Source organism: Ylistrum balloti, unplaced genomic scaffold (assembly GCF_031769215.1).
Source record: "Ylistrum balloti isolate Yb309-2 unplaced genomic scaffold, AGI_CSIRO_Ybal_v1 Utg370992, whole genome shotgun sequence".
Classification (NCBI taxonomy): domain Eukaryota; kingdom Metazoa; phylum Mollusca; class Bivalvia; order Pectinida; family Pectinidae; genus Ylistrum; species Ylistrum balloti.
This window is the reverse complement of record NW_026782555.1, coordinates 1-22,649: the sequence shown is the minus strand read 5'-3', so window position 1 is coordinate 22,649 and position 22,649 is coordinate 1. Positions and strand designations below refer to the sequence as shown.

General features: G+C 34.5%; 1 protein-coding gene across 4 annotated transcripts in view; it reads right to left on the bottom strand.

Annotated features, from left to right (window-relative positions):
- The window catches only part of LOC132559904 (segment polarity protein dishevelled homolog DVL-3-like), a 53,088-nt gene extending 36,476 nt beyond the window's left edge, over positions 1-16,612 (bottom strand). For all 4 annotated transcript variants that reach the window (XM_060224533.1, XM_060224534.1, XM_060224537.1 and 1 more), the window contains exons 1-4: positions 16,400-16,612; positions 13,951-14,020; positions 6,132-6,256; positions 5,558-5,637 (exon numbers count right to left, since the gene is read on the bottom strand). In XM_060224533.1, coding sequence (XP_060080516.1) covers positions 5,558-5,637; positions 6,132-6,256; positions 13,951-14,020; positions 16,400-16,560 — 436 coding nt within the window. In that variant the 5' untranslated portion in view covers positions 16,561-16,612. The remainder of the gene's footprint in view (positions 1-5,557; positions 5,638-6,131; positions 6,257-13,950; positions 14,021-16,399) is intronic.
- Between the last annotated feature and the right edge of the window lie 6,037 nt (positions 16,613-22,649).

The following is a 22,649-nucleotide window of genomic DNA, read 5'->3' as shown; positions in this document are numbered from 1 at the left end:
CAGTAATCAGATTTGTTCTAAAAGACTGTTGGTCCAACACCATACAGGTTCCTTATGTAGAATACTGATCTGTAAGGGACATACAATTCAACAATTTCAAACAACCACCACACCTAAATCTACAGTAATCATTATATGTAAATGGAAAGTGTCTCGCAAATCTATGTAATGAAAGTGACTTGTGGACTGAAAGGTAATCAAAGTTTAATATCATGCAAGCAATATTTGCCAAACACAAAGAATAGTGTTTTGACTAGGATATATGAAATACCCAACCTTTCAAAATGAACAGAAAAGAAAGGTGTCAATTTCTCCTTCAACTAATAGATTTTATTGTGCTCCACTTACTATAATGATATAGATATATCGGTCACCGTTAAAATGGAAAGGTTCCTATCACGGAACTGTCATACTGTGGTCTCTAGACTATAATGAATGTCAATACAGCATGAAGATCTGTATACATCAAAGTATTAGCTTTACAGATTTCTTTGTTATCATACCATGTCACACAAATGTTCAAAAGGTACCTCTTTAATGAAAACACTAAACCAACAATAGAATCCAGGTGTGAAAATAATCAAGGACATGACAGGGATGCTGGACATGTATACCAATAATTGCCAATGAAAGGAAAATGTTGATTCATACAATATTAAAAAAAAAAAAAAAAAAAAAATCATGTTTTCATTGAAAAATTGCTGGACCAAGGTACACTTTCGTTTAAAGACCTACAGGTGTATATTCCATAGGATAGTGTATGTAAACATATCATTCACAAAATACATCTTAAAGTGAGACCTTTTGTTAAGCGATTAAATCCTTTTTTCTTCACTTCATTTATCACATTAACTGGAGATAAGACTTTGAAAACATGTCTTTATCTAGAATTTAAAAATCATAAAGTAGCAAACATTTACCTGCATTATTTAACAAAATTCAAAGAAAACTGAATATCGTTAAATATGATCTGAATACTCTAGTATATCTTTAACAGAGCAGGAAGATAATTTTTATTAAACTAAACGGATACATTGACAGTTTTCCTGCTAACATTAGCTACTGTTTGAAGTTGACAAGATAATTACAAAGCCAATTTACTGGTTAAATTTCACAGTTGCTGATCTGTGACAAACTACCCATTTATTTGCACAATATTTTGGTTGAGTAAATGCAATAATAACAGGTCACAGAGTACCTTGTGATCAAATCGTATGTGTACCCCACGAGATACAGTATACAACAGTTGTGTACCCCACATACACACCAGATACAAGACAGTGCATGGTTAGGAAAAAATACTTTCGCTTAGAAATAGGAAAGCGTAATGACAAAATATTTTGTATTTGTACCTATTGAAGTGAACCATCTCTAAGTATGATTTTCTTCACATGGATATTATGTAGACTGTAAATGAGCCCCTGTACACAGACTTAGTTTGGAATGAAGCCGAATCTCTACAAATGTACATGAACATTAGCAAGTCTAAATTTTTGCTATGTATAAATATATACTGTTGCTCGTATATCAAAATTTGTTTTGTATAATGATAACATTTAAATATACTTAAAATGAAGTAAATATATTTAAATCCATTTTACTTGTGTTAATGTGCATTGGTGTTGACTATTTAACTCCTTGTTGCTGTAGTAAAGTACACACAGATTAAATAAAGTGACACCATAAATACTTGTCATCTTCCCAGCATTCCTCACACACATGAGATTGTACACTATTGTGGTGTATACCTGGGAAAAATAACAGTACTTCCCCCAACCCTAACATTACACTACATGACTACCAATATCCTATGCTGTCTATGTTTCCCATGGGTTTGATCCTCTCAAATAAGTACCTTTAACGAGAACTTTTCCTAGATTTTTGGGTTCAAGTCGGGAAGATAGTTATCAGGAAGAAATTTCCTCAGATAGTATGGTACAAATTGAAAAGCTAGTAATGCTAGAAAGAAATTTCAGGAGATATTGTGATACAAGCTGGAGAGCTAGTTATCGAAAATAAATTTTTAGACCACAAGTCAGACAGCAAAGCCAGAGCAATTTCCAGGGGTATTATGGTACAAGATGGAAAACTAGTCACTGGGATGGTAGGAATTGGAAAGGGAGCCAGACACTACATGTTGTATACATGTCCAACAAAGATATACATTACAGGATTCCTCACTGGAGGACAGACAATTATACACAGAGGTCTGGTATTGACAGAAAATCCGCAATACTGTAGACAGGTGGAAGGTGAGAGTTGAAACGTCTACTAGCCTCAGTCAGATCAATACTGAAGCTGTGATATTATCCTCTGTATTACACAGCCGATATACCTCTGATCCATCTAAGCCATCTTTAGGCACCTGAATAATACATCATAATATATGACATACCATTCACGAAATATATCAATGTATGTACTGTCCTGTGATCAGTGTATTTCACAACAGGACAACCTCTAAGAGAAACGTTTCCTTAAACATAAATGGTGCCTTTCTGCACATTTATAACATTACATCATATAGCAATATGCTGACAGAATTTTCTGACAACATTCTTGATATTTTTGTATTAAATGTATTACCCACCAAAAAGTCTGTACCGGGTAAATAAACCTACTCATATGTATGATGTTGTGTAATGTGCCGATTCCTTGAATATGAATCAGGGGGAACTGATTGCCTAGGCTTTATCAGGAGAATTACAGTATTTGATATCACTTCTCTTTTCTGTAAAAATAGCTAACTAGAAATTTATTTTGCTTTCAAGTTGTAAATATACAAAACCAAATGAAATTTTAAACATTAATATATGTTTTTGAGATGAGGACACTTGCCTGTGTACAAGCTGTAGAATAGCTTTGTAAACTGAGCGTGTTTGAGAGCTATACCTACGACTGTATAAGGCTGTTACATAATAATGTCTCACTCCTGCTGGGCTACAGTTCACACTTCTGTCCTAATCCTAAAACACCATTGCCTTACAACAATACCACTCTACTCTATTGACATTCACACACTGTCGTACAAGAACAAATATTTTCCATTCCATACTGGTAATGTTTTCAAGTTTCCTAGTGAGAACAATTTATAAAGTTATCACATGGGAAACAGTCAATTTATATATCACTGTATAATAACAAGTCTTCTTGTATTAACAATAACAGATTCATTAAATGATACAAACTAATGATAGTGTTTTTCCACTGAAGATATGACAAAGCATTAAGACTAAGATCTATATCTAAGCCAACTGTGATCATTAGTGCAGATGTTTTTGGATATTACAACCAATTTCTTTCTAGAAATGTCATCGTTTACCAGTATTGGCTATGTGTTATCAAATATTGGATATAGGTTCTCAAACGAGATTCCATTGTTATCCTCAATAGATAGTGAGAAAGGGACACTATAGTAGGTCAGCTAAGCCAGAAGTACATAGAAAGGAACACTTCCTTAGTGGGTTATAATCCTAAGCCAGAGACACCCAGAAATAGACCCTACAGTAGGTCTGCTAAGCCACAGGCACTCAGAAACGAACACTTCCTTAGATGAAAGTAAAAAGGATGAGGCACAACACATGGATCCGCTGCATAGTGTATTGTTTAAATTACATCCTACGTGCTGACATGTTACGGCCCAAAGGAGGCCGTCTTCAGAGCACACCAGTTACATTATGATATTGTTGGCAGCTAAGGTACCCTGCAGGGACGTTGGGCCTCCACCCCCCCTGTTGTTACTTCCTTAGACGGTTATAATCCTAAGCCAGACACACCCAGAAATAGACCCTATAGTAGGTCAGCTAAGCCACATGTACTCTGAAAGGGACACTTCCTCAGTGGGTTATAATACTAAGCCAGACACACCCAGAAACAGACCCTACATTGGGTCAGCTAAGCCACAGGTACTCAGAATGGGACCCTTCCTCATGTTATTATCCCAAGCCAGAGACACCCAGAACAATCTCACCAGCAGAAGATTGGTTGTAAGTGTCAGGTGTCGCGGAATGGATGTATCATTAACTGAAGCTGGTGTTTTTTAATATACAAAGACAGCTGTGACTGAAAGTGACAGGAGCACAGCCATCACTGATAGAGTGCGACAGACCTTATAGGATGCCAGCATGTACTGACATCGGACAACTTAACACCAAAATAGACTGTAATTATGTTCTGGTGTAGACATGTGTTAACCTGGGTATACCATTTTCTATACTGTCATCAGGTAATTAAACAAGACAGCCACATCAGCCACTAATGACACCTAACCAGAATATATTTGTATCTAGACATGTTAAAACTGCCAACAGCAAGTAACCGGAATAGACTTTGTTCTAAATAATTATTTGTAAAGATCTGCCTGTGTGTAAATTGATAAGATTTCATCACCATAAGTGCTTTTTAAATTGGTCTATACCAACATGACATTTACAAAATGGAGGTTTGATGTGGCTTATATAAAATATATAGGTTCTATCTAGCAATTTAGCAACCATTAATGTTTCATCAGAATCACATGTGTCACATTATTCAAATCAAATGAACACATGCAAACCTACAATGCCCATCAAAGTCACTACAAGTCATTTTAAGCATGGACATAATCTGAAGCCATTCTATTTGAATAAGTCATGTTACAAAAACTATACAAAACATTGCCACATAATGTCTCTCTCTAGCTGTTGTGTTCAATAAAGCCTTACACTGATCCTACTGTAATATGTAGTAACACTAATGTAAAAACAGCTCTCACCAAGTGCTACTTGAGAATACCAAACTGACAAACATGCTCGGCTGATAAGCATCTCAAGGACTTAGAAGGCATCTTAAATCTAATCCACTGATATCAAAAACACATTCAAGCCTTTAAAGGACTTGGAAGACAATTAAATCTTTTCAGTGAAGCTCTTCCTCACCAGCTAAGGCATGAAAAAGGTTACATGCAACATCTACTTACTGGGTTAGGGTTTTTAATGACAATACTGACAGAATGCTACAGACTTGTAGGACCAGCTGTCAAGAGGTTTCACAAACCTATCTTCAATAAATCTTGGTAATTCTTTACAGAAATGAAAGCTAGCATAAATGTTGGTACTGATCTACAGCAGAAATGGACATCTATAAACCTATAAACAAGGTATCAAGTCTAGGTATGAATATGTGACAAGAAAGTAAAACTAAAATGCATTCAAATTCTTCAAACTGTATTTCTTTCTCCACTTAATTTAACTCTTCTATGATCTTATGTATTTAGTAAAATGGCGTTTAATTATCTAGCTCTAAAATACATTGAATTCTAAATGTGTATTTTTTGTACTGTCTTCAGTGATTAACAAACTGTATATAGAGAACGAATCAGACAACTTTAATTTCCCTGTCACTGTTTCTTATATCTACTGTCAAGCAAGACTTGGAACACAGGTTAACCAAGAACAAGTTACCAAAAGCACACAGAAATCGGGAGTCTGTCATAACAGAATACAGCATACATCAAGCAGATTAAAGCACAAGCATACAGACATTGTCAGCATAAAACATCTACAGTGGTGCCACCTACCTCGTCGTGAACTCAGGACTGAGTCTGTCTCTGTACATGTGTCACAGCTCTGGTCTCGACTTACAACAGACGCATTTGCACTACAATATAAATTGACAAGGTTAATATCGCTTAACATTTCCATCATTTTCCTCAATTGTCCATCAGTTGGAGGAAAAGGAGCTCTATCTTGTTTCTTATTTAAAAGTCCAGATATCATCAATAATAATTCAAGGAGCATTTGAATACCACCCCTCCCCCATCACTCCAACAGTAGGTCTAAAATTTTGTATCATTTTATCAAAGTCATTACTAACTCAATTAATTTGACGTACAGAAGAGGTGATTTCATCAATCTCTTCAAAAGTCAATCACACAAAACAGTGCATTCTTTAGTTAAAACAGAGAATCAGAAGTGATACTGGCACCATTCTGTAAACATCAGAAATATTTTGTGAATTACACTGTCAATACAGGATACAAGCCTTACTATATCAAGCCGTCATACACTCAAGTCATAACAACCAACACTATTATTGGACATATTCTGTAATGAATGTAAGAATGAATTTGATTAACTATAATGTCAACTTACTGAAAAGATGGTGGCCGACTGTCTCCAATGCCACCTAGCCTTTCGGAAGGCATCTGAACATCCCCAGACTGTGAATCTGTACATTGTGACTGGGTATCGGACGTACTACTTTCGGCAGGCACCAACTGTAAGATATACAAAGTAGTACATATTAATCTCATAAAAACAACTATACAGTAAAGACATGTAAATGTCTAACTATGATATCTTTGTCAAGGTTTTCTGCATTTCAATTTCTGTCTTCTTCATCATTTCATACATCAGAATCAACAATCTACAATATTACAACCAGACCTTGTCAACATTACTATGTAAGAAATCACAGAATTTTGTAGTTCCATACATAAATTCTTGTGTTGTTTTTTTCACACTTAAACTGTTCACTAACTTTTTTCCTATTCGATGTACAAAATATTGTTTCAGCATTGTTGTTTTGACAAATTAACTAATAAAACTATGTATGTAAATGAATATGAAACGGACCCAACAAAGGATGAAAATACTTATATCAGTGTACCTGCATCTATTGTCACTCGTGAGTTATTGGCTGGTTACAAGTTTGAGCACTTTCCAGCACCGTAAGAGTTACATCTCTAAAATCTACACAACCAAGCTAACCAGACAGTAACAGAGAGATTCATTTCTATACTATAAAGTCTCTGTGTATTGAGGAAGAAGAAGCCTTTGATCTTTTACCCAGGTAATAACACCCATTAGTTCATTATGGAGCATACCTGTTGTGTTGTCTGGACCCATCTATTACTAGTGATGGGTGTGATGAGGTTAAATGTAACATTAACGGAAAGCTATTATTAGCTTTGTTTGTACTGACAGACTGTTAAATGGACAGGACCTGTCATTAATCACTGCTTTGTACAATCAATGATCAGATTTACAATGAAAACTGTCATTTATAACCTCTCTTTTGAAAACCCAAACCTAACAGATTCACACAGAAATAGTCACTTGTTCACTCTCTACTGAAAAGCCAAACCTAACAAATTGACACAGAAAATGGTCACTTGTTCACTCTCTACTGAAAACCCAAACCTAACAAATTGACACAGAAAATGGTCACTTGTTCACTCTCTACTGAAAAGCCAAACCTAACAGATTCACACAGAAATAGTCACTTGTTCACTCTCTACTGAAAACCCAAACCTAACAAATTGACACAGAAAATGGTCACTTGTTCACTCTCTACTGAAAACCCAAACCTAACAAACTGACACAGAAAATGGTCACTTGTTCACTCTCTACTGAAAATTCAAGCCAAACAGATTCACACAGAAAATGGTCACTTGTTCACTCTCTACTGAAAATTCAAGCCAAACAGATTCACACTGAAGCCAGGGTTTATCTAGTTAGATATATATTAATATTTTCTGAGAAATTCTGATTAGCAGGTATATGGAGAGATAAGTGCCAATCTGACTGTCCTCTAATTGTAGTCAGAGGACTGTGAATAGCATGTACTTGCTAAGAAACACAAGGAATTGCTTTCAAATAGAATGAAACTCTACCAAAACAAATGTAAATAGACTTCAAATTGTGTCTAGTTTATTTATTGATCTGAAGTGTGATATGTCCAGGTGTTCAATAACACTTTATCCTGCGTAACAAAGACTTCAGATCATTATATTGTTAGTAAGTCTGGTAGGCCAAAGCCAGATGTAGTTTGTGTATGTCTATAATAGTCTAAAGGCTAGACTCAAACATTTATCCAATATTATGTTTTGTGCTGATTCTGATTACAAGAATACTCAAAATATACCTTTGTCATGAGCTGTTTGTTTGAATGTATTATGTAAACATATTTTTTTTCTCAGCTTTCAGACTTACGGATAAATTTCAGACAAAAATTTCTTACCAAAACATACATTATACACACAAGGGATTAAAGTACCTGTTGAGTACATGTTATTTTACTAGCCTGGAGACATGTCATATGGTCTGAGGTTTCCATTAATGTGTTTAGAATTACCAAGATATAATTTTTACCTAAAATATGTATTATTATTCCTAAAATCACATAAAAACAAGAAATGGAACTCATTCCAAAAAAATATTCTACTTTCCAACAAAATTGGTCTATATTACCACAGCCTAACACAGCATCTAGAATAACCAGGAATTTACCGCAAATCTTCTACAAAGAGTCCATGCCTGATTTCAAACCCAAACCTATATGCATCTGTTAAGAGAGATTATCAATAAATACAATTAAAAAGATTGTACTGAAATAAGCTCATCCTCTCCCTCATCGACTCCCTGGGCCGCAGGAGAAATATGGAATAGTTGTTTACATATTATATGCTATTTCTATCTATTCACACACTATCAAAGAAGCACTTAACAGTAAACTTAATTAATCTTTTCAAAACTCAACAATTTCCTTGTCAAGATGGCTACAATAATATACACTCTAGTTTATTACAATTACTTACAATACACATGGTTGGATGTACTTAATAACCCTCTCTGTGTATTACGTTTAGTATACGGTAACTACACAATAATAGAGCTAGGAAGTTATTTTCTATGATCATATCCAACTAATGATATTACTAGCACTAAGAAAACCCTATCATTGGTTGCCCTTCCCAATTACAGACAGGAATTTTTCAGGAGAATGCAACCTACTTTAGAGAAGTTTTATTAACAACAGCATATGACAGACTGACAGACAGAAAAACAGTTTAACTATACAATTATCCCAACTTCTCCAACTGTAGTCCTCTTTGATTAGATCAGTACTGGTGAACAATTTACGTAATGGCTTTATAAAATTACAGTGGATTGTCAATAACCTTGATCCAACAAATCACATGGTCATTTGAGTTGTGGTTGTCATATCTGATCATTGTATACATATACAATAAACGAAATCCAAGAAATGAAGCAGCTCAATGACACAGTATCCCCCTGATTATTCCCTATAAATATTCAAATAACATGGGGTTGTTGATGCAATGACTATGAGAAAGGGGACAAACATTAATAACATCACAATCCTCATCCACAGGTTTGTTAATTATCCAAGGCTGACTTGCCATTTATGATTTGCAGGCTAGTCCCTTTGAAATACACTCTGTACAGTTATATTTGCAAACAGCACATTCTGAATTGGGGCATAGGTAAATTGGAAAACTTAATGTGATAATAGCATAATCATGTTCACATTTCTATTTCTAATTATTTCGTTGTTCCTGCATTAATTTCAGATTGAATAAGAAAGGTGTAATGTGTGTCCTATATTTGGATACTTGGATTCATTTACTGACATCAAAACCTACAGATATTTACTGCAACTGTTTTACCTCTGTACTGAAGGTGGGAAGGGATAATGGCGCAAATCTACGATTCATTTTCAAAGGAACTCTGATGAAAGACATGCAGAAAATCCCTTTCCCTAATGATTTAAATCAGTTCTATATTCACCCCACTGGTTTCCCTTGGAGTGAAGCTCCTTTATTAGCATCATAATTACAGCAGTAAATTGGTTCCCCTTTAGTAAGTAAGGCGTGTGCATCACCTTTTTCTTTTGAGTAGGGGTTAAATCTATAGTCAGTTTGCCAGTTTCTGTAAAGAGATGTCATTGCTTCAGTTATGAATGACATGAGTCCTAATGTTTTTCTTTGCATTTGTATCATATAACAATGTCAGATATATGATCCATTTAAATAGAAAATTTTAATGAACGTTGGATAAAAGGAAAAAAAGTCTTTTCAGTGTATCTTACATTTATTTTCTGTTTCAAAGGAACATCTGAGTAGAATCAAAATAAGTTATGTAGAAATCATTTGGTATCATAAATCTTTGATTCACTGATATAAATAAACCTGAATCCTCCATGATCACAGAAGTGTATTTTACATGTGAATTACATCAGGAACCACAGAATTACACTACGCTCCAGTTATAAGCTTCTTGCCTGAGAAGTACATCTTATTTTTTTTTCTGGTTCAGTGATCAATGGGTAAAGCTCCACAGCCCCAGCTCAGTAGTGAGTTTTAATTATTGCTATCAGCTCAGAAGGGTTTGTGAACATAAACAGACTTTGAGTAGGTACTACACATGACTGTATGAGAGCGCTATCTACTTTTATATCTAGGTGAAGGGATAAATAAAGTTTTACTTCAAAGGCCGAGTTGACGATGAATGTTTAGAAATTGAACTGAATCGTGAAAATGTACACAAGAATAACATATAATAGAGTACTTAATTATGATAATATTTTTAATTTCAGCCAATAGGGACATTAATGGTAATTTTCCTCATGTATATAGATTTATGGTTGAATTGTTGAGAGATGAGACGGATGAAAAACAAACTATCCTGACTCTAACGTTCTCCAGAAAATAGAGACATTCTCAACAGGTTTTTTTCTATATCTACTTTTTAAAAAATCTTATTACTGTAAAATCATATAATTTTTGTGGGACTCAATTTCCATGTTCTTTCAAAATATTACTTTTTGTGGGCTCGTTATTTCTTTGATATATATCTATAGCTTAATAAATCTACTTTTCACTTATCTCAACAGTTCATGAACAGATGAATTCTTATAGATATTCCATGAAATAAATGTGAGTAAGTCCTCTACGGAAATCAATGATTTTACAGTAGGGGATTTCATACTGATGAGATGCATTTTCTTAAAAATTTAAATCACTGATCCTATTAGGCTTTCAATACCACATCTAGTTTTCAAACCCTGAATGAATGTTCTATGCTGCTGATAAATAAATTATTGTAACCAGACCCTACATTAGCAAGTAATCATTCATAAATTTACAAGGTCATTGACATTCTTTAAAAACATAAACATTCAAAATAATATTTTATACCAAGTAAGTACTATAGTTGTACTTATTAGACATACTCAATTGCAGAAAATACACATATCAGACCTTTTAAGCAGTGATCCGCACTTAAAATACTTGTTGCTACAAAGTACGTTTTATAACTTTGGAATTGGATGAAGCTAAATATCAGACTGGCTTTGAAAAAGAAATACCTGCATGTACACCTTGTAGATAGAAAATAGTTTGTGGGGAATAGGGGAGAAAATAAATACCATGCTGGGCCATGACTTGTACGATTATGAACCTCACAGCAGCCTTTCAAGTTGACCATAAAATATTTACATCCCTACAGGTTTGTATCATTTCAATATGCCAACAAGTTTACAGACTAGAGTAGCTGCCCTCTCTTTACCATCATCAAGTGTTAATTTAGCTACAGGAAGCTTCCTTCCCATCTACAGGAGTTCCACTTCACTAACAACTTTTCCCATTTACCTTAAAGAAGAAAAATACACTGTTGGATTTTTTTGGTGGATGGTGCAAATTTTTGGAATTACTTTTGTGTTTTCAACAGACATTATATATGCTGTTACAGTATTTGTTCTAATTATCATTGCTTGGATTATTGTTTAAACAGGAAATAAAAAATCAAAAGTGAAAATTATATCATGAAAATATTACTCGTATCAACCAAAGGTGATATTGACCTGTAAAGGAGTCAGTAACCATAGCCGCTTAAATATAGTGACCAACAAATACAGGTGGTGCAAAAACCTATGTTTTTAATACATTAAATGAAAAAGAAGTGGATAGAATATGTTCTCAATATTCAGTCAATATTTGAACGCAGGAAGATAGGTTGTCAGTATCATGAGAGATAATTTAATAAAAGGTAGCATGTATTACAGAATTCTACATTAATCTTATAACAATTCATTCATATTTGTGGAATGTACTTCACCATTTGTTGATTGGATTATGAAAGAATGAAGATTCTATCAAATGTTTCACGTGACATAAATTTTCTATTCACAAGAATGACATTTGAATTGAAAGTGTACATTTATTTGGCATTAAGATAAACATGAGGTCATACACATACATACAGATAGGTAAGGAAAATATAAAACATGGTTGACCTTACAACATTCAAGAACTTATCACTACATCTTCTATATCTGATATCATCTGCCCATAAAATAAATATGAAAGGATTTCGTCATTTATCAAAAGTGGTCCTAGTACAATGATTGGTCCTAACATGACCCAGCTATTGATTTCTCCCTCACATCAAAGGAATTAAAAACAGATATTGTCAATTAACATCCCAACATGTCTCCTTCCACTATAAACCACCTGGTGTTCCTACTATCTGCCCTTACCTGTTTATGAACATTGCACTCTTCCGTAACTGAAGTTTGACCACATTTACGCTGTGTAACTGGTGCTACCAATCCTACACAAAGGTAGCTTCAGCATTGTGCGATGATTCATAAATGATGCTGCAATGTTTTATCATCAAAACCACCCCTTATCACGATGAACCCCAACATTTTTACTAATTAACAATGGTGTGAGTTTATAGCCGTTGTCTAATTGACTAGAAGCATTGTGTTAATCACTGTACAGCTATTGTTATCCACAAGTTCATTTCATTTTGTGTAAGATTTTTATGTTTGTTTCAAATATGTAACATGATGTAAATAACTATACACTGATGACATTACAAGGTCTATACTAATTCTCTTTTAATCATCACTTACAGGCTTATATATAGATATATAACAATGATAGTTAACATTAACAATGCTTATTGATACTTATATTTCGAAAAGGAACATATAACAGTTAACTTGTTTTTTATCCCATATGTATATATATAAATGTATGTTTTAACATGAACCATTGAATCAAACATTAGACCAGGTACATAATCTTAAGTACTACACACAACTTGCTTCTCTCTTGTCACTATTTAACATCACCTTCATTATGTAAATCAATATATTTTATATGCACTGTAAACTTGGGTCACAGCTGCAATATGATTCAAGAAGCAGACTTACTTTTTCTTAAAGATTTATTGAGATTGGAAAAGATGTATTCAGACATTAGAGAGAAAATCCAGTAACACATTCCAGAATGCCAAATATTACGTAACTTGCCCTATATCTTCTGCTGGTACAATCAAGCACATGTTCATTGAATATGGGAAAAAAAAGTAAAATTTTGCATTTGTTAGTTTTCTACAGTAATTGGGATATTTTAAAACAGAATCTGGCATACTGTTGAAAGAACATGCGGGATGAAACACTACACTGGTAGAGGCCCAGGCAATATTTACAAACCATGTGTACACATAATATAGACACAACTACTGTTGCTACGGAAATGCTGACTCACCCATACATTTCTATTTTTTCCATTTCAATAAGAAATTACACAGCAATGGCAAACCAAATTCAAATTTACATACCTGGTAAACATGTTTATTAAATTTACAATGAAGTTTTGTAGAGTAACATTGAGTTGTGTATCACATTAAATTATAACATATTGTAGTATGTTTTATATGAAAATATTCTAAAAGGTATTATACACTTCATTGGGTAACATCAAATGGGCTACGATAAGTGTATTCGAGTCTATTGGTATGTTTGTTTTGTATGTTTGTATGCTGGGTTTATTGCCCTGTCAACAGTCAGGGTCATCTTCAGATAGTGGTCTCCTTGTAATTGCAGGTGACTTCATCAGTGAACAACATACAAGAGGCCCATCACATACCATCCAGAGTAATTAGTGTAAAGTGTCTTACTGTAGGACACAGCCAAAATAGAACACTCATTTGTTTCTCAGATTCCTGACACACCTTGGAACTTCACCTAAGGATGCGTTGGCCAAGTTTCTATCAAATGAGCTGTCGTGCAACACTGGTATTGGTATGCATTGGTGCTATTGTATATTGGGTAAACACAAGCACAACAGGAAAAGAAAATAATATCAATACGTACCCATGATACTACTCGTCCATTAAAACAAGGTAATCGTGTCTCATCATCTATTATTTCTTCTTTAACAACACTGCAAAATAAAACAGAGGTCTGTTAAAGGTGCCCTGTAGTATGTGTAACAACAAAATACCAATGCTATCTCTACTTATTGAATCCAAAATGTGAATCACTGTATGTTTAATTAAGAAATTAGGCATCCTAAAAATAAGAATGAACATTCTGTCTCTCAGGCTATTTTAACTGTATTTGAGTCAACTGTTTTGTATATGTAGGTCTAGCCAACAAGGAACAAGATTTTTTTTTTTTTTTTTGTAGTTTTAATAGCTAATCGGGCATTTAAAGGACAAATATGTAAATCATAACGCTTCCATAAGCTTCTTGAAAATAGACAATTACATAATTCCATACAGGTCTCTACATTCTTTATAAAAAAAGCCAGGATGTGGCTCAGACAGCTAACTACCTCAGAAACATGCGTTCCCTTTTCAAATCCTTTATCAAATTTCAATGAACACTAAAATGTACAAACTAATCTTATTCAAGCAGTGCTTCTAGTTTAATATCAATATGAGTCACAAATATTAACTTGAAACTTGTTACAACGGTGTATTGTGATCATATCTACCTGATATGATACTTTAACTACACTATTTAAAAACATAATTTTGAAGAGTCTTTACGAGTCTCACTGTTGCTTATTGTCACTGGTTGACATAATTTTCATAGACTAAGAATATATGTCAATGACCACATAATCCTGGTTGTTCAGCCATCTTGTCCTGTCTCAGAAAATTTTCATCAAACCAGAACAATGTTATTTTGTGATTAATGCAAATCTCAATCTGAACAAACACACATAACTTGTCATTTTTCAAGTTTTTAGTATAATTCATGCTTGTCTTCTTGTAACCGTATGCATGCATATCACTGTTTTTAAAGATGATAGCATTATTTAAAGCAAACGACTACCAGAGGTTGCGGGTAAATCGTTGGATAATTTGAATTGATCACAAAGCTAGGATTGGTAGTAACATTTATTTCTACGCCTCTAACAATAGGCTGAAACAGTAACTCTGCTATTTTTAGCCTAAAAACCTTATGGTGTAATCACAGAACTGTTAAATCCTGACCTGGCAAAGAATATTTTTCTGACCTTGTCTTGTTTTCATACATATCATAGGTCATGTATCTAGATACTTCATGTATTGTGAGAAAATATATGTTACAGGGAGGTTTAACTACTGAAACAATCTTTTAGACTGATTAACCTGGTGATACATGGTATGCAATATAATTTACTTTCAACCATTATTTAAATGTTCCTTCTTCTGTACTCCTGTGTTGGGTTACCCAGGTACTTGCAACACTAGTACAATCTACTCTTTACATTAACTTGTACCACTAAGTTCTCTCTATCATATCAGTTGGCATTTATCTTTAATTCATAGTAAAAGGTACAGTACACTTTCATCTTTTGATCTCTCCTATCCTTTTTGTAAACTTCAAAATACATACAGGTAGTCTGAAATCTATATTTCACTAAATCACTGTTCTTCATGACATCAGCCATGACAAAGATTCCATTTAAGCAAAATTTACATATAATATATTTGTGAAATTAATGCAATCCTTTGATCCATCTGATCAAACTCCCTCCACTATCACAGATATATTTTCACCTGTCATTGTTGCGAATTGAATACAACCCACCCTTCAATCTAGATTTCTCTACTAAACACTGGCATATTTTTCACCTGTCACTCAAAACATGGAAATATACACATGGTGTGACTTCGTGGCGTGTCGACTGAAGCTTAAGCTGTTCAAATATATGATAATATGATTATAAAAACTCTTCTTGTTATTCTTTGACATCGTGTTTTGATAGCCTCACAGTAGATATATTGCTGTGGTTAAGAAAAATATATTTGGGGGTATAAAAAAAACAACATTTTCGATCCGACTACAAAACGGTAAGTGTGATAAGTTTTATTTACAATCCAATACAATTTGCAGTTTGATAAGGATTGATGATTGTTTTTACTTTTTTTTTCAACACTATCCGTTGATGTATAACTTATGCTAATTGACAGATTTACATTTTTTGTGCTTACCTTAATCTTAAGGATAAACTTGAAGATCCGTGTTTCAACTCTTAAGGCTTATAAAAGGTGAACTAATGTCAACAGGAACATTTTTTTTCAAATGATATTGTTTGTAGGGCGTGAGATCGGCTCTATTCCATTTTAATACACTGTATCATAGATTTCAAATGACCTTGCACTTGCCGACGATGTCTACTTCTGCAGCACGAAACAAAGACTGCTAATGCAACATCGACATCGATTATATCGTCGAAATTCACACATACAAAGATTAACTGCACGTTCCTGAGTGTAACATACCAAAATTTGAATCCCCTTCAAATGTCTCTCGTTTTATCACTTACCCAAAATCGTCATCCACAGACTTGAAAAAGAATTTATAATTTGGACGGTTCAAAGCATTCTTGAAATCCCCCAAAGTGACACGATCGGCGGGTATCGGTAATTTTATCAAATAAGGAGTATCCTCGTCATCAATGTAGTAAATTATTTTGGTCTCCTCCATCCCGAAGGAAGGAGATATTCACGGAAAATCCCACAATGATGATCAGTTATCTTCTGCAAGATGGCGTCCAAATATTTTCAGTGCTCCAAGACTGATGTCAGACTGAGGCTCAAACGGGAGACAGAAATATCGATTCCGAAAATGTATTACAGTATATAAAAAAAATTCGCGTGAGTTGATTCTTTGGCACTTTTCTACAAAAGGAAACAAGTTATCGTGCAAATATTTGATGAAAATATAATTTACGAAAAAAAACGAACATGGTTTTGCATGAATTTCACTGCTACTACTGAAAGTGTAAAGAAGGTTCTTATGATTTTCGATGACTAATCGTTTCGCATACTAAAATTAATCATTAAATGTCACATATATGTACACATTCTATTAATCTTAAAATTATTTTTGAATTGGGATGTTAACTTTTATATGATCATTCGAAGTGGACTTAATGTAACACCGATTACAGTTATTGGCTAGGGGGTGACAACCAACAAAATGGAACAGCGATAAACAATCCTTTCAGATTGCTCCGTTCCTACACTGAAAATAAAAGATATAGAAAGTAAGATTTCGTATCATTTGTATGAAAAACTCAGTTACTGTACATTTGTTCATTTATTTATTAATTTCTTCATTAATAATAATTAATTGTTTTGTTTACATTTTATATTGGCAAACCAAATCATTGATTTTTCTCAGTGCGAACAATCAATTCTACTTCCGGTTGGAATATCGGGATTTTATATTGGAGAAAGTATTTCTGTACTGTTTTTAGAAATACGGGTTCTTTCACAAGGAAGCGGTGTTATTGTAACCTCACAGGTATATATCGTACCCTTACGATTTAGAAAATGATATTCAAAATTCTGCAAGTTCGATTTAAGAAAGTTTATAGCAATATTGGTTTGACCTTATGGAAGGGGTTTCTTGTCTGTCATTTCTGGTCCAATATTTTTTGTCGATTTTCCCTGTTATGTCGTTTTTGTGTTTTATATTATATAATATTATATTATTCTTGAACTGGTCATTTTGAGATTTCGATTGAAATCGGAATTTTTTGTTGACTAATGTTCAATACAGTTTGTATTGTGCATTTTATTTTGGGTAAGGTGATGAAGACATGTGGATTAGGTACATTCATTGTAGCCTTCACACGTTTTATGAAATATGAAGTGGAACGTTTCCTTTGTTTTAAGAAGTTCCTGATCTATTAAATTATAAAACAAATGTTTCCTTTGTCAAAGAAGACATATTGTCCCCTGAAATGAAGTGCCACACATATATTGTGAGATATAAATGAGGATGTTTATTAGAAATTCAGCAGGTAGGAAGTGACAAGATTCAAGTAGTTTCTGACATGTTCCAGAATTTATTTAGATAAGTGTACAGTCAGGATTCACTTCATTAAACTCGCTGTCGTATTACATGAAGCAACTAATACTGGATATGAATTTTCCCAAAATGTCCAGGAAACCTGTGGTTTTTCGTTTTTTTAGCTACTATCAAAGGTGTAGTGTTTCAGTCACCTGAACACAAAAATATTTCTCGTTTTTCTATTGCATACTTTCTTCCTGATAATATCCAAATACAGTTTCTTCCACTAAACAATTCAAATAGTTATCAGGTTCACTGCCAATGTTTTAATATGTATATTCATTTGATAGACAACATATATACTATTCTTTTTACTGCCAGTCTTTCGACATCGGTATGATGTCACTGGTAAGAGTGGGTTGTTATTGTTGTGCATTTGTTATGTAATATTTAAAACAGCATGTTACACTTCAGTAAAATATGGCAATATGTGATAAATAAATTTAAGTCCTTGTTGAAAAGTTTAAACCAATGTCTATGAGAATATTTGCACAGCAGCCTTAGTCAGTAAAGAGAATTTATAACTGAAAAGAGATATACCCAAATGAACGAATTCTTCAAAAATATGTTTGTAAAGGTATTGGTAATGCATTATATATCAAACTATTGTGATTTTTAATTTCTTTGACAGGCTATGGAAGTGGGGTTACGGGCTGTCCGCGGCCCAGACTGGAAATGGGGTAATCAGGATGACGGAGAGGGTCATGTAGGCACAGTGGTGGAGATAGGAAAGCCAAGTAGTTCCACTTCTCCAGATAAAACTGTTGTAGTTCAGTGGGATTCTGGAGCTCGCACTAATTATAGAGTGGGTTATCAGGGTGCCTATGACCTTCGAGTTCTGGACAATGCCCCAACAGGTTTGTATAGCCTCTAATACCTCCATACTCTGGTCAATCCCCCTGCAGGTTTATATAACCTCTAATATCTCCACATTCTGGACAATCCCCCTGCAGGTTTATATAAACTCTAATACCTCCACATTCTGGACAATGCCCCAACAGGTTTGTATAGCCTCTAATACCTCGGCATTCTGTACAGTCCCCCTTCATGTTTAAAAAAAAAATTGATATTTAAAGTCTGGTGGAGAATCTTTCTTAATTCTTGATTTAGCCGTGAATCTCACTTAACTTTCGTTGACGGTCATCACTGAATGAGTTGATCATTGATGCCTTTTCGCACAAATACTTATATATACACGTCTTGTACCCAGAGGGGAATTATTGTAGCTTAACATGGTGGTGGATGATTTTCTTAAATGATTTTATTAACCCATTTTGTAATTTCATAGGAAATATTTGAGATGATCAATTGTTTTGACATAAAATCTACAAACCTCAAACATGGGACCTAAAAAAAAATTACAGCTATAATAAGAAACTTTCAGTGCCATTTGTAAGTAATACAGTTTTAGATTGGGCACAATTTATTTTTGGTCAAGAAAACTTGAGTGGATACATAATAATGATTTTTAAACTGGATTTTAATAATCTGTAAAATTGTAATATTTAGACATTTTGTGAGTAGAAAAGTTTCTACTTCAAATGGTTTAGATAATGTACTGGTGGTTACAGTTTGTACGGTATTCATAAACTTTATCATTTAAGGTGTAAAGCATCCTAACATTATTTGTGATGGCTGTAAGAAGCAGGGAATCCAGGGAATGAGATGGAAGTGCACCAAGTGTCATGACTTTGACCTCTGTACAGAGTGTTACATGTCTGATAAACATGACCTTGGCCACGCCTTTCTCAGGTTTGAGACGTCACCATCTAAAGGGTATGTACAGGTTCAAATATTGTATTATAACATGATAGACAAAATATAGCTATAGATATTATTGAAAGAAAGAATGTTTACTTTATATAAACAGTACTGTTACATTTCTGGGTATTGTATACTAAAAATCTTCTAATTCTGGAGAGGTTTTGTTATTTTGTGGATATGTCATGGTTTTTCTGTGAGATGTAATATACTGATTGTTTCTCATTTCTAGATTTACAGAGATGTTGATAAATCATCATTCTGATAGATTTACAGGATTATGTATTATTAGAACTTCTTCGTGTTTATTAAATCATTAATTACAATATTTATCCTAAAATATGCCCTAGGGTCCAACACATCTGATTGAAAAATTTTATAGTAGCATTAGCAGACAGGAGCTTATGATTGGACAAATCGCATATACAGTTTTTGATTTGAGTACACATACATTGTACAACATATTATAGGGCATATTGTCATATTTTAGCCTTAGAAAGTAAACTATTGGTGCAATAATTTCAGCAATGGTGAATCTCCTTTTAGAGAGAAGATACCAGGGTAACATTTTGGCTATGATATACAGGAATGATAACTTTCCTTTCAGAGTGAAGATGCCAAAAAGGAAAGATAGTGTAAACAGCAACAAAATCCAATCCTGGGGAATCTTCCCAGGTGCCAGGGTTTTACGTGGCCCTGACTGGGACTGGGCTAACCAGGATGGTAAGCTAACACATTGTCAGATCATAGCAGTGCCCAGCATAGGAACACTGACAACACAATGACATGGATTTTATATCCCTTCTGTGAAATTTTTGAATATGTAGGAAGGATGGGGTGGAGAGGTCATGGGGCATAGCATTACCGGTCTGTCACAGTTTTTAGCTCAAAGGACCAATTGAGTTGTAGGTTTATCGCATTGTTCATTTCCATTGTTTGTCATCTTACCTATGAATATCTTTTAGTCATGAACACCTGAGCAGTTTTTAACTAAATTTTTTGTCTGTAGCATGCTTGAGGAAAGGGGAATTTGTATTGATTAATGAATCTGGGCCCCAAGGAGCCTGAGGGGCGAGGTTCAATAGGGAAAATATATTAATTTCTTTAAAATCTATCTTGTTCCTTAGGAGTTGCAGGATATTGTCCAAATTTGGTGTGAAGCATGCTTGGGTGCAAGGAAATTGGTTTTGTGTAAATAGTGAATGTTGGGTCTGATCCCCATGGGACAAGAGGATGGGAACCATATGGGGAAAGTCTACCAATTTCTTTAAGGTCTATCTTGTTTTTCAGGAATTGTAAGATATTGCACAAATTTAGTCTGAAGCATGCTTGGGTGAAGAGGGTCAGTTTTGTATGAACAGTGGGTCTGACCCTCCTAGGAGCAAGAGAGCCAGAGGAGTGGGACCCAATAGGGAAAATAAAGCACATTCCTTAAAATCCTACACATCTTTTAGGAATGATTGGATTCTGCCCACATTTGATCTGAAGCATCCTTTTGTGAATAGGAATCTGTTCTGTATGAACTTTAAATTTTGACCCTTTGGGGCAGGAGGTACAGGGCCGTATAGTGGAAATGGAGCACATTTTGTTGTTCCAATTTGGCTGGACTAATGTTTGGGTTAAGAAGAATCAATCCTGTATAAATGGTTTGGAGTCCATCAACATAGAGCTCCGGCCTCATAAGGTTAGGGCAGTCAGTAACCCACACACCTGAGTCTGTGTTAAAACAATAATTATGGAAATAAATCGTCTTTTTCACATGCATATCTCAGATGAGTTGAAAAGTCTGTATCTACCCATATTTTGATGGAAATTATGCAGGAACTTAACCCTGTGACTTAAGGAGATTCCATGATACCCAAGGTATTTCCCGAAAAGTTAATATGTATATTGTAAAAAAAATAACCAGGACAAATATATGAGGGCTGATTGATAAGTTGTGAGCCTTGTATTGAAGAAGTTAAGAAGAGGTGTCCTTCTTAAATCTCTACTATTCCTCGACTTTTTAAGGCTGTGTACCCAAAGACTGGTGTCATTGATCAATTTATGTCAAAGCGGTAGCACTGTAATGCAAACAAGGCGAGTGAATTTTGCAAAATGGACAAAATCTCTGAAAGAGCAGTACTGTATTTCAATATTTAATGGTAAAAAAGGTCTAGCACCTATGGATATTCATATTGCTGTGGTAGCAACACTACGGGATGATGCCCCTTCATATGTCATAGTGAAAAAATGGATGGCAGAATTTTAGCCAAGCAAGCAGAGCCTTTGGGATGACGCCCATCCTGGAAGGCCTGTCACTGTTACAACCCCATAAATGGTGAATAAAGTCAATGATAACTGTTATGGCTGACAGGTGAAATGCAGAGAGATATATAGCCAGTACAGTTGGGATTTCACATGAAAAAGTATATTTAATTCTTTTCTGGAAGATCTTGCAATGACAAAGTTCTCAGCCCGTTGGGTACCAAGACTTCTGACAGTTGATCAGAAGCACACCAGGCGGAATTCTTAGCTTGATAATCTGAACATTTTAGAGGCAGATCCTGCTATCTTCTGCAGAGATTTGTGACTATGGCTGAAATGTGGATCCATCATTTCACCCCAGGGGCCAAACAACAGTCTTAACAATGGAAGCACCCTGGTTCACCCCCGTCAAAGAAGGTAAACACTGTTCATCAGCTTGAAAGGTTATGGCCTTAATTTTTTTCTGGGATGCTGATGGTAATCTGATAGTAGATTATTTGCAAAAGGGATTAACAATCAATGGCACATATTATGCATTGCTTCTTAGCTAGGCAGTTAAGAGGAAACGTAAACACAAGTGCTGCAGAAAAGTCAGTAAAGGTTTGTTGTTCCACCAGGACAATGTTCCTATTCATAAGTATGCCATTGCCATGGCAGCCATTAAAGATTGTGGCTTTGAATTAATTGATCATCTGCCTTATTCACCT